Raw genomic sequence first — 18058 nt, forward strand, 5'->3', positions numbered from 1 at the left:
TATTCCACTGCTGTTTAAGCCAGGCATTTGCTTAAAACATTGAAGGTAAGTGAACTTTCGATAATCGCCTTTCATAATTTACTAGAGGAACACTGACATTTTCCTAGCACAAACTAGTGCATTTGAAGTATTCTCTTCAAAATACTACAAAAACTCCTCTACAAGCCATTGTCTTTTTCTCTTTGCTTTCTCCATTGCAACTGATGGCCAAGGAACCGTGCATCTGTAACAGCTGCGGCAAGCATACTTGAGAGGCACTGACTTCTTCCAAAGGTCAAAAAGTAACATTGACGTTTATTTGAGGATCCATGTAAATAGTCCCACTACTATGTAAGACATGCTGACTTGCCATGACATTACCTATTTGATTCTGCAAGTATACTACAATACCCACTTATTTGAGTATGGGTATCAAACATTCATACCCAAACTCATAACAAGGCTATTTATTCAACCACCTTTATCTACTTTTACATATTCTAAAATGGAGAATGCAAAGGAAAAACATATCTATTTATGATATGTCTTTTGATCAGGAGATAATTGGCTGCTCTGTAAACAGAGCAGAGAGCCTCAGGATTACAGGTGTTTGACTCCATAAACTGAAAGAGCCTCTTCAGGCATCTGCAATAGACAAAAATTGAAAGTATAGTATGCATTCTTTTTATGCTTGGAATTTCTTAGAAGATCCCTGTCAAGGTGTGTTCAGCAGAAGCTTAATCACAGATTCTTCTCATTCTTTTCCTATCATTTATTTCACAGGATTTACTCCCCCCACCCCCTTGCCTACAGATCCCATCCTCAGTTTCTTCCCCTCTTGGTTCATGTTCTCCAGCGAATTCCAGTAGAATTCTAAAATGCCAAGTGTTCACCACTCCAAACGTTCTCTGTGTCTACCCTCTCTTAATCTCTGTACATCCAGACCTTTAGTTACCACTGTCAAGTGGTTTCTCAAAGGACTCTCCTGCAGGACTTCTAAACATACAAAGGTAAGTCCTGGATTTTCCTTCAGATTCTTGCTCCATAACTTAGAAATGCCTATCTTTGTCTTACAGACCCCTTCCCAGCTACGCATGCCAGAACTTTGAGGTATTTATTGGATTTTCCATGATGAGAACTGAAATCCATCCTCCCTACCTGACACCACCAGGTATCGCTGAGTCAACTTTGACTCAAGGTGACCTATGTGTAACAAAGCATAATCATGCTCCACAAGTTTTCCAGCGTGGACTTTCAAACTTAGGTCATCAGCTCTTTCTTCTGAGGTACCTCTGGGTGTACTCAAACTGCTGACCTTCCAGATGGCCTCCAAGTGTGCTATCCTGATTTCACCACCCAACAACTCCCATCTTAAACATATTTTAAATAATTACCAAACATGTATCAGATAGTGATTCAAACCTGATCGCCAGGGTAGATATTTCCTACTGCTCATGCAACACTGTCGCCTCTTATCCCTGCTAACAGAATATTGACTTCATGCCCAGGTATGAGGCCCCTATAAGTTCTTGGAAATTTCATTCCTGTTTATTCACGGATTGGTCCAAGTGACATATTTCCCTTCTAACTTGTCAAATTAAACAGAAGCATTACACCCAGAGCTCTAGTAGGCAGATGGCCATTGCAGTAAGTAAGTGCAAACAATTATTCAGAGCTGCAGAACAAGAAAGTTCCTGGGTGCACAATACCATCCCAGAGCAGCTACAGAATACTTGGTACCACCTGCCTCTACACTAGGGAAAAACAAACAAAAAAAAAACAACCCAAGTTCACTGCCATTGAGTCAATGCTGACTCATAGCAAGCCTTGGGGGAAGGGAGGTGAGGAAGGGAGGGGAAAAATGAGGGGCTGATACCAAGGGCTGAAGTAGAAAGAAAATGTTTTGAGAATGATGACGGCAACAAATGTACAACTGCGCTTGACACAATGGATGTATATATGCATTGTGATAAGAGTTGTATGAGCCCCCAGTAAAATGATTTTTAAAAAGCGTCATGATGAAAAAAAGAAAGGGTATCCCTGTACCTAGAGAAATAAGGTCTGTGATGTGACTATATCCCTGTTCGGTACGCATATCCACAACAGGAAAAACATAGAAACAACCCACAGGAATAGCTAAACGAACTGTGTCTCATATATGCAATGGAACGGGAAGCAATATGATGACTTGAAAAGCATCTCATAACACGGATGACTCTGGGGGACATTATGCTGAATGAAATCAGTAAATCATGAAGCACAGATATTGTATGATGCCGCCGTTATACAGTCACAAAAAGTACACACATAGAAACATTCTTTGATGGAGAGGAGAGTTACCAACTGGATAGTAGACACACAATTCTGGTGAAGCAAAAGGCAATGCACAGTCCAGGGAGAGACACCACAGCGTGCACAAGTCGGTGTGCATGAATAAAATAGAACTATGATAAATAAATACAATGAGAGCGCCGATGCCTTAGTGCTTGTGAGTTGGGCTGCCAGCCACAGGGTCAGCGGTTCAAAACCACCACCTGTCCCTCAGGAGAAAGACAGGGCTTTCTACTCCCACAAAGAGTTGCAGTCCTAGAAATTCACAGGGGCAGATCTTTCCTATTCTATTGGGACACTATGAGCTGACATCAACTCAATGGAAGTGAGTATGTTAGTTTTTTTTGAGTTTATGATAAATCCAACACATACACTCTTGCAACATCAGTAATAACTAATATTGATTTTTTCAGTAGCAACCTAGGTAAATATGTGAGCTGGAGAGGTGAGAGAGGTCTGCTGGGACAGACAGTGTAATTGTGTATGGATGGTTGTGGATATTTCTACATGCGTGTAACCACTGTGAGTACACTCGTGTGTATGAAAGAACACATAGGGGTTACAAAAACTACTTTGCCACTGAGACTGAACAGCGGGACCTGAAGACTTAGGACAATACTCTTAAGGAAAATTTTGGTCAACCAGAAATCATAGTTCATAAAGGCAGTTTTTACAGTTCCGGCTGGTAAATAGATTCTGGGTTGGATAAAGCTTCTGAGGGAGTGGCATGTAAGAAGGAACTATTGCGGCCTTCCAACTGGGAGCAGAGGGTCGTGAAGAAAACTGAAGACTCACAGATGTAATTAGCCCGATGAACTCTGTTCTGTTTTGTTTTAATATTGGGCTTTTATCTCTGATGTATTTTGTCATTGTGGTTAGACTTCCTTAATAATTGGTATTCGTTTTTCCATGTTCTTTGGTATATGAAATCCAGGGTTGATAAGTAAAATAAGGGTTTCCAGGGGTACGGTGGAGGAGATGGGAGATAAGAGGGAGCTGATATCAGGGAGGTTAAGAAGGAAGACAATGTTTTGAATTGATTGTGATAGCAATTCTACAATACTGCTTGATGTGATTGAACTATGGTGCCTGGATTAGTGCTAACAAAAAGATTTTTTAAAAAGGCTATTTTCTGAGTCACAGCCTACTAGAAGCAGAGACCAGAAGAAATAGTTGGTGTCCAGTAACCATTAGTAACCACTCTGTTATAACCACATGTAAAGTCCCGGTTAGAATGGGTGACAAAATGTAGAACAAAACTCAAATAAAAAGATATACAGGTGCTGTAGCCAAGTGTGGTGAAGAAAGTAGATGGTGCCCAGCTATCAGAAAGAATAGTGCCGTCAGTCTTAAAAGGCTTGTTTTCAAACAAGCAGCCCTCTAAGCGAGACATCGAGTAGCCAACTAAGCCCCCATAGAAAAAGCACACCATCTGTGACCCAAGGATTGCGAAGGGTATCATCTAAATCCCGAAGAAGGAAGTGGTATCAGAATTCCAATTGTAAAACTCTGGGTTGCAGAAGAGTGTGGCTGATAGTGGAAGCTCTGAAAGCGTTCTCAGCATCTACACACAGCGCCCATTTCCAGGGATTTCCCCCAGGAACAAGTGAGGGATGGGGGAACCTCGTGATCAGAGAATATTAGAGAGATGATTATAATAGATTAAGATGAAAAAATCTGACTTGAATGGCTATGGTTAAAAACTGATCATTTGATCTCCCTTTTGGCACACTTGGAGTTTGATCTGGTTTATATATATATTACAAAACAGATTTTCTCAGTTGTATTTTGTTATTATTGGAAGCATTCTGGACCCTCTGCGATGTATCTCTCTAGGTTGTTCAGTATATGAACCCCAGATTGGGTGAACTATAGAGACAACAACTGGAATGAGGATTCCTGGCGAGTAGACAGGGGGGTGGGGGGGAGGCTAAGGAGGACAAGAAGGGAGAACATGCTTTGTGGTAGTGATCGTGCAGCAGTGCTTAAAATGACAGAACTACTGATGGGATGATGACTGACTTATGTCCTAATAAAATGGTCTGACAAGTAAACAACTAAAAAAGGCCAGGCTGAACTGGCCTGAAATACTAGAAGAAACCGCCTCCTTAAAACGACCTTCTTTCTTGAAAGTTAGGACACTTTCAGAGGTCACCTTTCAGCCACATAATAGACGGCCCTATCAAATAAATTCAGAAATAATGTGCTCCTTAGAATAGTCAATTATAGGGTAACCCAAAGGGCAACTTTGCTCAAAATGAAAGAAGGGAAAGTAGGGAGGGAGGGGAAACCAGACAAATAACAACAGGGACCCAGGAAGGAAATGGAGAGAAGGCGGACACATTGTGGGATGGCAATCAGGGCCCAGGAATGACTTAAATAAAAAAGATTGATTGGAAAACGAAATTGCTCTGTTACTTCCACTTACATCAAAATAAAATGTTTAAAGTGTGAGTGCTCTTTGGAGTGGCTTTATTTCTCCTATGATGCACTCATTTCCCCTTTATGGCTTTGAGTTTTGTCGCCCATAGGTAGGAATCAGACGTCAAGAACACAGCATCGCTATGGGTACTTGACGATCAAAAGCATCATTTTCCGTTTCTGTTCCATTCACAGGTTCTTCCTCTCTAGATTTGGATTCATGCGCTTCACCTGGCTCTCCGGGTGGTTATTGTTCACTGCCATTGAGTAGATTCTTAGCTCATGGTGTCCTCAAACACAACAGAAAGACACCCAGCTGGGTCCTGTGCCATCCCTATGGTCAGCTGCCAATCAGATGGGGTGGTGGTGGTGGTGGTTTATGGGCTGGTTTTCCAAAGTAGATCCTGATGCCTTTGCCTTTCCTCCTAACCTCCCTTCATCAGAAAGCTCCACGGACACTTGTTCAGCAGCCAAGCAACCAGTAAGCCTCCAGGGATGAGTCAGTGCTAGCTCTGCCTGAAGTGTATTGTCTGAAAAATCACACCATGACTTCCTGCACAGAATGAAAAGATTCTACCACTGAGTCAAACAGTGCCTCACAGGGCCTCGCCATCACAGAAGGGCATGGTCGGCTATGACGGGGAAGCTACTGCTTGGCCTCTGCCTGGATACAGTTCCAGAAACATCTCTTTCCCAGATACATCCCTGTTGCATTTTACCTTGCTCATCACGGTCAGATGCCACCGTTTCAAACCATGTAAATCGCCTCTGCGAGGAATCTCTGATTTGAAAAAGAACATTAAAGGATTGGTCTTTGTTCAGCATGCGAACACGTTTACAGTGCGTCAGTCTGAGCACTACAGAGGGTTTTGTGATCAGATGTCATTTATCTGACCTGACAGTTTTCTGTGATCCCAGCATGTGGGTTCATTGGTTCAAAGCATAGAGAAGTTGCTTTAAAAATTCTGTCAGCTCTAAATCTTGGTCTGAGTGACTACTAACATGAAGAGAAAAGTAAAGCTGAAGGGGACTTAGTTTCATTAGCGACGTACAAGCTGCATTCAAACAAGCACAAAGTAAACCCCAGCAGTGTTTTTCTACTAACCACGCAAAATAGGCATTCCCACTTTAAATTGCAACTGGTGAAATTCTTTGTTAGCTCGAAGTATGGATCTTCTTTGACTCAGACATGGGAATTTAGTTACATGCCCAATGACCAGCTACTGCCACCATCTCACAGTCATATGCACTTCGACACACTTCCTCTGCTACCTTCAGATCATCTTTGTACTTTGTGTGATAGTTAGGTTTTCTATGCCAACATGGTTTCCATAGGAACATGTGGGCAGAGGTTAGCCTGTCAATCAGGTTGATTAAAGAGCAACGTAGATCAATGGCTTTCTGAGGCCAGCCTCCCTCTCTTTCTGTCCCCGGAGGTGCACCATACACTTGCTTTCTACTTTCACTTTCCTGTTGCCGAGCTATGCTGAGACCTGAGGGCGCTGGCGAGGCATCCACCACCCCTGGATCCACAAGACTTTGCCACACACCAGCCTGCCAACTTCCTGCATTTTGTATCATTATGTGTTGCTGCGTGAGTCTGAAGAGGGACTTATGGACTACTATTGGACTTATGGACTTGATCTGAAAAGGGTTGGGATGTTTGTGTGATATATATATTTCGTAATATAAAGCTCTCTCTTACAAACATATATGAGTGTCACTGGATTTGTTTCTCTAGTCAACCCGGCCTAACACACTTTGGTTGATTTAAATGATTATTTTTTCAACCAGTGTATAACCTCTAAATAACTTACAATCTGAAAATCAAATGAACCTCAGATGAAGCCTCTAGATATTTTTGATGAGATTGGCCAGATGCTGTGGGGTCATTGTGCCTGCTGCGTTGGACCACGCCAAGAAGTGCCACCATGGAGCATGGGCTCCCTGGAGTGCAGTTTACGGCCACATCCATTGGCACATAATGGAAAGACCGTCTCTATAAATAGGGGGAAATGTTTTGTGGTATAAAACATTAACATTCTCAGCTGTTAACCAAAAGGTGGGGGGCTTAGAAACCATGCAGAGGTACCTGGAAGAAAGGCTTACTGATCTACTTCTCAAAAATCTACCCTTGAGGACCCATGCCACTCAAATGTACATGGAGTCATCATGCATTGGGATGGTTGGATTATAAATCATGGAAGAGGCATAGGCGGTCGGTGTCCTCCTGGAAGCAGTCTAGGAAGACCGCTGAGGGTATCTGAGAGGCACAGGAGAGCTCTTACCTGAACTGTGGTTTCCTGCTAACAAGGTGGGGCTCACGGAGGACCTTCCCAGTCTACTGGTCACCACTGGAGGTCCCGGTGTGCCATCCCATTCCTGAGCTTTGCCAGGCTCTCTGGAGGTGGATGTCCCATGATGCCCTCTTTCTTTGCTGTCCAGCTTTGGTATTGGCTCCGTGCTGTGGCTTCGTACTTTCAGCTCCTCTGTTGATTCTGTGGGTAAACCAGAGTGACATCCCATTTAGCAAACATGGGATCCTTCCCCAGTTCCTTTTAAATATTACAGCATGCTCTCCCCAAATGTTCTCAATCTATTTTTGAAAAGTTATTCTTGTGCTTGAGATTCCAAAATTGAAATATAACAAGGTATATAGGCCCCATGGTATATATATATATTTGAGCCATGTTGGTTAATATCATTGGGAAATGTAGCTTACTCTCTCCCTCACTCTATGATTTACTGTGACATGGATTCAGTATATGCACTCCACTAAAGCAACTCTTGCTATGATCCTGTAGGGCCTTTTAGCTGACAAGTTTGAGAGATATTTTTCATGCCACTTGACAAACTTGATTTCTCTTTTTCAATCTTTTATTTTCCTGATTTATAATATAGCCTACCTTCTTGCATTGTGTTTTATTTTTTGCACCATTTATATGCTACTTACACCTTTCCTACTAAGGAGCCCTGGTGGCATAGTGTGTTACCAATTGTACTGCTAATGTCAGGGTCAGCAGTTCAAACCCTCTAGCTATTCTATAGAATAAAAATGAGGCCATCTGCCCCCATAATAATTTAAAGCCTCAGAAACCCTGTATGGAAAAAAAAACCAAACTCACTGCCATTGAGTCAATGCTGACTCATAGTGACCTCATGTGGATTTCTGAGACTGTAACTGTTTACAAGCGCAGAAAGACTCGTTTTTCTCCCTGGGAGCTACTGGTGATCTCAAACTACCAACGAGGCGAATGGTAGCCCCTAACTTGTAACCACTACACCACCAGAGCTCCGCAGAAATCTCATATAGGGTTAGCATCATAAGCCAGAATCAGCTATATGGCAATGGTGAATGGTTTCCTTGATCTCAGTTTACTGTTCTCTGATTCCATGTGACCTTAAGCATCGCTAGGCATCAGCCAGCAACCAACTGTATGCTAAATGATTTCTCAACATTTTGTCTGAAACCTATACAACTCTCTCAAGCTTCAGGCTCATTTATGTAGCTGTCTGCTGAAGTAGTCCACTTGAACGCCTGATGGATAACATCAAGTCAATGCTCCAGATTCTGAACTGTCAGCAGTTCCTCAAAAGCTAATAGTTCATCCTGTTCGAATAGTCCTCAAAGCTTGAACCTGTGTCCCTTTTTTTATCTGTTACTTTCTAAATTCACCAGTGAGCAGATGCTGTAGATTTTACCCCTGAGGATCTTGTTCCCATGTGAGGTCTGCTTTGTGTCCACTTCTCTGACTTTGGTTCAAGGTCTCATTGGGGGTGTTACTAGGTGTCATCATTATCTCTCTTGACTCTGTCTTTGATTCTTAAAAGTGTAAGTTCAATAGCTGTTTAATTGAGTTGCTTAAAATGCAAACGTCATTATCATGTAGCGATGCCTGAAATCCTTCCAGAGGCCCTGCATTATCCACAGAGGATAGTTAAGCTACTTAAGATGACTCACAAGATTCCCCACTATCTCACTCTTCTTTCTTCATAGCTTCCTCACTCTCTGAGCAATATCGTACTCCAGGAACACCAAATCAATTGCAGCGTCTTCCCCCCACTTCAGCCTTAGCACACCCACGCTGTGCTCTATAAGGTTTCCCCATCTCCTCTCGGCACCCCTATCTCTTGTCTGTTCTTGGTTCCCTGCACTCAGCCAGTTACTGGATTCAAATATTTTCTGAAACCTTCACCACCCCACTTAGTGTCGCTTCCATAAAGGCTCTCTGTGCACTGATCTGGTGCTTCCATTACCCCTGCATGCACCAGTTCGCTTCTGAAAGGCCTCCGTTCTTTGGAGACAGGAACTTTTGTTTGCTTTATTATTGTGTCTCCAACACCTACCACATTGCCTGGAACATTAACAGCGCTCAAGAGGTCTTTAATTCACCATTTAGCTAATTTAGTTCTTTTCTCAATTCCTTAGACATCATCTGATGTGCATTGGAAACACAACATCGTGAAGAGGAACGAGACTCAAGCAAGTGTTGTAAATGTGTTGAAATGACACGGAGTTCATTGTAGTTGGAGACATCTGATTCCCTAGCAAGCTCAAGTTGTAAACTTCCCCAGGGGACAAGTGTAATTCACATGTGATACCTCTGAGACAGATTATGGGGGCAGCTGAGTTTTATGTTAATATGCACCTGTGTGGAAGTAGGGATGGAGCCCAATCAATCAATTAGGTCATTGCTGATTGCGGCCTCCTTGAGAGTGTGGCCTCTTCAGAAGAGAGACCTGAGGAACTGCCCCACTCCGATGCTCACCCTCCCTGCTGCCTGGAACCCTGTGGCTGCCTCTAGGGCTGGCCACATGCAGGCGACAACCCAGGGAGCTGTCAGTGCCCTACAGATCTGTGTGACTCTTTACCCACCAGCCCGTGGTCTCCCTGCTCCCCATCGGACCTTTAGGAGTTGGTTATTACCTGCAATGACGGGGGCCTGCAGTGTGCTCTGGCTCGCATCAGGCCCAGGGACTAGAGTTGCGCTTGGCTGGGGCAAAGGTCTTTCTAATACATAGGGGAGCGTGACTGGTTCTGTATCTCTAGACAACCTCACCTAACGTAACTTTAAAAGCAATCACTTGGAGAATCGGCATTTTGTTTTCTTTATACATTTTTATGTTTACGTGGCCACCGAATAGTCATACACTTCTGGCAGTGTGATAATCCACACTTCATATCCTTCCATACAACACATGCATCTGTGGGGAAGAGCTCTCCACAGGCTTCAAGGTGGTGGGTGATAGCAGATGAACAACCCACGCACTCCCACCCCCTAGGGCCTCTATGGGACCTAGGCAGTTAATTCCTCCTCCACGTAACCCCATCATTCTTAAATATAAAGTCAAGATGAACTCAGCTCTGCCACACATCCTAGAGTTCATTTTAGGGATTTAAGACTCTCCTATATTTTAAAGTATTTTGAAAACTAAAAATTCACACAAAAGTACTCCTTAAAAGGTAGTATTGTTTTTAGTACATATTAGCCATTTGTCCTCTTGGGGTGTGTTGAATATTTCTGCATTCAGGAGCGATCATTGCTATAGACTCTTGAAACTCTAAGATGCTATAAATTTGCATAAACATATGTCACAAATGACATTCCAGGAGATAACACTTAAGCCAGGAAGGTTAGTCCCTAACAAGCCCCTCAGAACAACTGCAGGTCTGTAGTGTAAGGACACTTGCATGTAAGCTTAAGTCTCAGTAATATTGAAATGCTGTAAAAAAGTAATACATTCCAGTGTAAGATTCTCACCACACATTTTTTTAGCCAGCATTTGCTTTTCTGTGTCAACATGAAACAATACCAGTATCAGAAAAGGCCATCACAGATATTTCCAAGCTGTTTATTCGGTTTCAAAATAAAATGTAGCTCTGTCTTCCAAAGGTCACAGCCTCAAAATCTTACTGGCCCATCTGTCTCACCCAGACATAGACCTGTTAGGCTGCTAACCACAAGGCCAATAATTCAAAACCACCAGACACTCTGAGAGAGAAAGGCAACACTTGCTATGCCCTTAAAGATGCGCTGTCTCAGAAACCCACAAGTGCAGTTCAGTTCACCCAGTCATATAGGCTTGCCGTGCTTTGAAATGGACTCGTGGCTCTGGGTTTTGTTTGTTTGTTTGCCTGTTTTTGTGTGGTATTGTGAACTAGGCGTTGAATGGTTAACCATAAGATCAGCACTGAAAACCTACCTGCTCCTCTGAGGGAGGATTAGACTGCCTGCCCCTGTAATGATTTAAAGTCCCCCAAACTCGATATAGGCTCCTTATGAGTCAGAATCACTTTGACAGCAGTGAATTTTACAGAAAGGTCTGCAGTTAAAACCCAGTAGCAGCTCCTTAGACAAAAGATGAGGCTGTCTGATTCAATAATGATTGACAACTTGATGGAGCAGTTTTAATCTGTTCTACAGGATAACATGAGTCAGAATTGACTTGCTATCAATTAGTTTTATTAGGCTGGTTGTCTCTGTCTGAATCTATCTATCTATCTATTTATCTATCTATCTATCTTATTGTTGCCATTAAGCATTGGCAAGGTTTCTTTTCCTTTTGCCCCCTCCTGTTTATTCATAGACACAACACTCTCTCCCATTAGAATCCAAACTAGCTCAAGTAAGAATTCTCCCACTGAACCTTAAGTCCAGTATTGTTCCTGCAGCTCCAGACAATATTTAAATATGAAAGGAGGAGGATTTGTGGCAAGGTGCCTCCACCAGCATCAGCCTCTTTGTTCTCATTCAAATCACTTCTGCAGACAAACCTGGGGAGTGTCGCCTGTCTCTAGCCTGTACCAAATGAAAACTCCAACCTCATACAGCTTCAGAAACAAAAACGAAGCCCCCCACCCCATTTTTTTTCTTTTTCTTCTGTCTTTGTCTTCAAGTCCTGGAGGTTAGTCGCCTGTGAATTGTGGCAGATGTAGTTCGAGAAACTTGGACAAAGGGACTGAAGACTTTGTCAGCAGTCCTGGGGCCTGTGGCTGTGTGCTTGAATGCTAGCTTCCCAAACCGAAGGGGGTTTCAGAATTGCTGAAGAAAACACCAGCCTAACAGGGACCATTTGATTCGAGAACAAATCGGTGTTCTCATACATGTTCAAGGATGGCTTCCTACAGAATGTTTTCTCCTGCAGAGAGAGATGAAAAGTTTCACAGCAGCCCCTGAGAAACGACAAATGAAGAGCCGCCATCAGGGTAAGAGTCCCACCGAGGCAGGTACTATGAAACTCAACCGAACTGATTTCCACAGAGCAAGAGAGTCATGTGCACAACGTCAGAGATGTCCCTGTTCTTCCCCAAAGCCTTTGGAAAACAGAGCTGATTTCAGGAACATCATCATTGTTGGACATGCTCCTTCAGAAAGATTAGGGACATGGTATGTGGTACCTGAACTTTTCTTTTGTCCAGAGCCACGAGTTAGTGTATTCATTCATTAAACAAACGAGTGACTGAATGAAACCCAAACCACTGCCACTAGTCGATTTCAATGCCTAGCATCTTGACATGGGCTCTCCCAGCTGCCAACCTTTCCTGAAACAGCCAACCTCATATCTCTGCTGAGGAACAGCTGGGTGGTTTGAACTGGCAGACTACAGTCAGCAGTTCCCCTCCCCCCCCAAACCCAGCCCCATCCCACCGTGTCACCAGAGCTTATTCTCACATTGAAACCTGACTGTGAATGAAAACCTGTTCTGGAAACACCTGCACTATCGCATGCCATTTGCTCTCTCAGATTGGGTCGTGTCGCAACATCTCCCAGCATGGAAATAGATCGGCAAGAGATAAGGAGCAACACTCCAATGGCCAGAATAGTCTCCAAACTTTCTCCTTTCTGGCCTTTATGATATCTCCGTGACCATGACTATTGATGGTTACAGAGGCAGTGAATTATTTAATATGGCTCTTATAGCCAACATCTATAGCTAACAACAAACAACCCATTTCCTGGTTTGGGGTCAGAAGATGGGGGAAGATACTGATAGGATTTACCTGTAACTGTGAATAGGCTTCATTGGAAAGCCATCCTGACGGGGTAAAATGAGGCCTATGAGAAGCGAGAGAAGGCAATCTCACTATCAGCAAGAGTCAGAACTGGAGCACATTCTCTGGACCCTGAGATACCTACACTACTGTGTTAGTCTGGGTTGACTAGAGAAACAAATTCATAGACCCTCATAAGAAAGAGCTTTATATACAAGAGCAGTTGAATATTGAGAAAACATCCCAGCCCAATCCAGATCATATCCATACGTCCAATATTAGCCCAAGTGTCTGATACCAATCTACAAACGCCTCTTCAGAGTCACATGCAATGATGCCGAATGCAAGAAGATCACAGGCCAGTGGATGGAAGGTCTTGTGGATCCAGTGGCGGTGTAAGCATCTCAGCGCTGGCAGGGGTGTCCACGTGGCTCCTCCGGCTCCAGAACTCTGGTTCCATTGGCTTCTCTCCATGTGTCTTTTAAACAGAGATGTCTCGCAGGGAGGCCGCCTGTGTCTTGCCTCCAGTGAGCTATTTATCTCCTTGGTGGCTTCAAATGAGATCAGTAAGCTGCGACCTGATTGACATGCTAAACTCCAACACTTCACACTTGATACTCCAATTGACAACAGATTATGTAACTACCACACTATGAACCTCTTTTATCCAGAAGACAGCTGTGACATTAGAGGAGCAACAACAGAACCAGGAGCCAGAACGTGAAACAGAGTGGCAAACTTCCCATTCAATGGAGGAAGTATAGCTGAGTGGTTTCTGGCAGGAGACTGGCTTGTAGAGTAGGATGCCTCTGGGCACTTAATTGAGCAATCTGAACTTGCTGACGCACAGAAGTGGAGCTGAGAGTCGCTGGGTTAAGCCTAATTGGATTGGGGTATACCTGGACACTTCATTCAGGGAGCTGGATTGGCAGCTTGAGGTGAATGCCTTTGGGAAACTTTGGGCATCTCAAGCTGGAACTTGAGTCGATGCCTTTGGATTCAGTTTATAGCAGAGTAATATGCACGTTGGGCATTTACTGGCAGCTCTAAAAGATCATTGTACCATTTCCTGACCAACAGCTCTACCATGAGCATTTCTCACTTGCATTATAATCTGTTAACTCCCTTAATAAACCGTATAATGATTAACATTGCATGTGAACTCTGTGTAACATTAGAATGGATAGTATAACTTAAATGAAAAAGCAGATAGTGTTGTTTGACAACTCAATTGTGAATACACGTAACAAAGTATTGGGCAACTTCAATATTTTCTTTGTTTTTCACGATAATGTATACTGATTCAGTTGTATATTTTCAATCACCTCATATGAATGTGAAATCAGGCAATGACTAAGAAGGCACAGAGAAAAAAGTATGCCTTTGGATGATGGTATTGGTAAATATTGAATGTACCATAGAGTGCCAGGAGAAGAAATCACTCTGTCTTAGAAGTGTAGCCAGAAGGCTACATAGAAGAGAGGATGGGGTGGACTTGATTTCATATGCTTTGGGCATGTTACCAGGAGGAACCAATACCCAGAGAAGGACATCGTGTTCGGCCAATAGAGGTTTAATGAAAAATATAAAGACGCTCAAGGGTTGGGGTGAAAACACAGCTGCAACAATGGGCTCAAATATGACAAGGGCCAGGAAGGCACAGGACCAGGAAATGTTTCATTCTGTTGTACATTATCTTGTTGTGACTAGGAACCAACTCAGAAGCACCTAATGCCAACAACAACAACAACAACACAATGTCTTTGGGTCTGTGGTTGTCCTTCTGCCGTTCTGCCATGCCCTTTCCTCTCCACACCTGCTCTGGGTCATCCGAAATGACTTCGTTTCGCTCATCCTCTCAGTCGAAGGAAGGCGTTTAGAGCCAAAACTAAAGTTTCTCAACGGAGACAGAATTCTGCCTCAAGACTCTAGTATACAAGTATAATGCAAATCCTGCTAGATTTTCTAGCTTGCTGCTTCATCTACAAATTTCAAACATAAGATGGCCCGGATTTCCACCCCGTTGTTTGACCAATGGACTTTAAATTCTCCATCTTCCACAATCACAGGAGCCAATTCCTGAAAATCTCTCTCGCTGTGTGTGTGTGTGTGTGTGTGTGTGTGTGTTTCTAGATCTAGATATTCCTGAATGGCCCAAACAAGACAGCACTCAGCTACAAATAAAAAAAAATAAATCGACAGCTCAACTCCCCTGCCCACACTGTCAGCTTCTCTCAGATGCCCAAGGCCCGGTGATCGTCTTTCCTCACATGACCTTCCCACCCAACGCTATGAAGTCTATGGCGACTCCTCAAAACTCTCTGCAGGATTGCAGATACTGTAAATGTTGATGGGAGTAGATAGTCTCATCCTCTTCCCTACAAGCAGCTGCTGGGTTTGAACTACCTACTTTGCAGTTAGCAGTCCGGTGCTTACCTGGCAGGGCCACCGGGGATATTTATCCAAATGATCTCTGCAATGAAAAGCCTTAGGAGCAACGTTCCATTCTGCAGCACATTGGGGTTGCGATGATTCAGAATCAGTTCACTCGCAACTGTATTTTGAATGGATGTGTGTGTGTGTGTGTGTGTGTGTGTGTATCTCCTGTTGGTTCTGTTCTTCTGAAGATTCCTGACTAATATGGTGTGTTAGCATACAATATGTCCTCAGTGAGAATCAGTAGGATGAAGAAATATGTGCATGCATCACCGAGGACACTCAGCTTATCCATGATCACTGCTGCTGTTCACCCCATTTAAGGCCTGACTAACAGCTTTGCCTCCCACCTCACCAATCTCTTCCGACACATGGATTATGGATGAGTCAAGAACCCTTGTCAGCTAACACAGCCGCGTGACTGAGGCCAACATCACTGTGTTGTTCTTGTTGAAAACAGTAAACACGTCTAATTGACTTGCTCACGGGAGATTAGAAAACAGAAGCAATTGGCCAAGGGAAAATATGCATATTATTTGGAAAAATGACCAGTAACTCTGTCATTGGGGGAACGATTTTTTTGCATTTGTTTGCAACATTTCAAAGGTTTAATGTTCCGTATCATTTAATTGCTTCTCGGAACATCTAGATGGATCAGATGACCTAGATACGAGGATTTATATCTGTAGTTCCTTATTGCTGCTATGCTTGAAATGTCACCCTTTCACAAAGGGGCCCTTTAGCTACAAAATACAGCCTCTTCCGGTGCTGATGAAAAGGGACCATGACCACTGGGGCCCATGTTTCGGAGCATCAGTTTGGTTTCCTGTGGGCTCACACAAGCCCTCGGAATTGTCCCGTGAGGGTGATACAGTCAGCAGGATTCAAATCGCTCCCATCCATTCTAACCACAGAACAACTGAAACAATGAGCAGTGATCAGGGCAGGTCCATCCATTGGGCAGGGAAGCCATTTTATCTGAAATGCTAAAGGGACTCAGTCAGAAAGTGTCCTCTTGTCAGATGTGTATCAGATTCAGCAAGGGCCTCTTAGAGCTTCAAGAGACCTGCGAAGATATCAAAGGCACGGACTGACTCCAAGCAAGGTGTGTGCATCTGCAACTGCTGGCTCAGGTCACTTTGACTCTGGGGAAGTCAACTTCAATGAGGAAGGGTTCTCCTCCTGGGAAAGCTCTCCTCAATTCTGATCAGCTTTCATTGCTAGAAACCTCGTCGCTCTGAGGTAGGCCCTCCACTTAGCAGTATAGGTGTGGACATTGGTTGTTGTTTTGGGGAGCAACCCAGAACCAGTCTTGGTTTCCAACAAACAACCTTTAGGATCCAAGATGAAGCTGTCTGTCTGCCTGGAATCCTGTTTAATTTGGAATGCAGCCCTGGAGTAGCCACTATCCCTGTCATTCTGCAGTAGACACTGATTGTTTATCACAGAGTCATTTAAACTTGGGGCATCTGGAACAGACCAGGGGCAGCCAGCCAGAGATAGAGTCCCCTTGAGGTAGGAAGCCATGAAACCCCACATTCCCCTTCTGAGTACGTCCTCGGTGCCGTCAAGCAAAGGCCCCAGGGTCTGCAGGGAAAGGGCACCTGGGAGCAGAGGCAATTGTGTGTATGTGGGAGGGGTGCTGTTTTCTCTTTTGGATGAACTCTATCATTTAGGGACAGCCATGTCAAGCCATACATCTAAGGATGCCTTCTCTTCCTTTAAGCACTTGGTGGCTAACAAAAAACAAAGTCCAGGCAAATTGTTCCCATGATAGTCTAGCAAACACTGTAGGTTACTAGGAGTCAAAGCCAACCCGTCGTCCCTAACAACAACAACAACAGGACTTGGCAGCAGTAACAGGGGAAACCATCCTCTTCCTAATAACTGTGGTAAGAACAACCCCTCTTACATGGACCCTCTAATTGTTTGTCATTAGGCTTTTGAAATAGGCCTTTTCCTGGGAAAATAAACAGAGTTAAGTTGTACAATATTAAGCCCTTGAGCGCTTGAGATCATCCTATCTCAACACATGTTTCTCTCCAATTTTTAAAAAATATATAAATATAAGATGCTTGGGTTTCTAATGAGGAAAATATTCTTATTGGCGCACTGACATCAGAGTGGGTGGGGCAGAGACATTAATACATTGTCAACTATGGCATGAGGAATCCAGTGCATGTGGCTTAAAGAGAACTCCTTCCTTTGCAGAATGTGCAAATGCATCTTTATCGAGTATTTTAAAGCTATGGTTTCAATTAATGTAGGAATGTACAAGTAAATCAGTCCCTGAAGCAGCTGTACACTAAATGGGCTTATTTATATAGAATTGTTAGAGGATAACACCATGCTTTTATGCCAAATAGCATCTAAGACCAAAACTTCTACAAATTATTTTTAAAGTAAGATCCTTCAAAGCATATTTATAAGGAAAATAATAATAACTTATTCAACATTAAAATGATTTAGATATAAACTGAATACATTTAGGTTAAAAAATGAAAGAGAAATGCAGAAGAACATTCTAGAGTAGGATTGAGAGAGCCTGAGTCGGATTCTCCATTTGGATCTATAACACCTCTGGAGATTTGTGGGTATAACACTTTCAGAGCCCTGGTTTTCTCAATTAAAATGATCTATTTGAAATGAATAATTATAAAGGGTTTCTTACTCTGAAATACATTTGGATTTTTTTAATGGTAAATAAAATCACATGTATGTTTATGTGCATAGGTATATATAACGTATGTATATACACACATATATATCATTCATGTGGTATGCATGTCATAGCATGTCTATGTTAGTCTAACCAATGGTTCAGTATATATGGTTCCATCTGCCTGTGCATTTTGGGTGCCAGAAACAGACAGTGGAGAGGAAAGGAGGAGGAATTAA

General features: G+C 43.1%; 1 protein-coding gene across 1 annotated transcript in view; it reads right to left on the reverse strand.

The window, feature by feature from the left end:
• The window catches only part of NYAP2 (neuronal tyrosine-phosphorylated phosphoinositide-3-kinase adaptor 2), a 292811-nt gene that overhangs the window by 75588 nt on the left and 199165 nt on the right, over nt 1-18058 (reverse strand). Inside the window, exon 4 of the mRNA XM_075528843.1 lies at nt 7020-7229. Coding sequence (XP_075384958.1) covers nt 7020-7229 — 210 coding nt within the window. The remainder of the gene's footprint in view (nt 1-7019; nt 7230-18058) is intronic.

The sequence above is a fragment of the Tenrec ecaudatus genome, chromosome 13, assembly GCF_050624435.1.
Source record: "Tenrec ecaudatus isolate mTenEca1 chromosome 13, mTenEca1.hap1, whole genome shotgun sequence".
NCBI classification, from domain to species: Eukaryota; Metazoa; Chordata; class Mammalia; order Afrosoricida; family Tenrecidae; genus Tenrec; species Tenrec ecaudatus.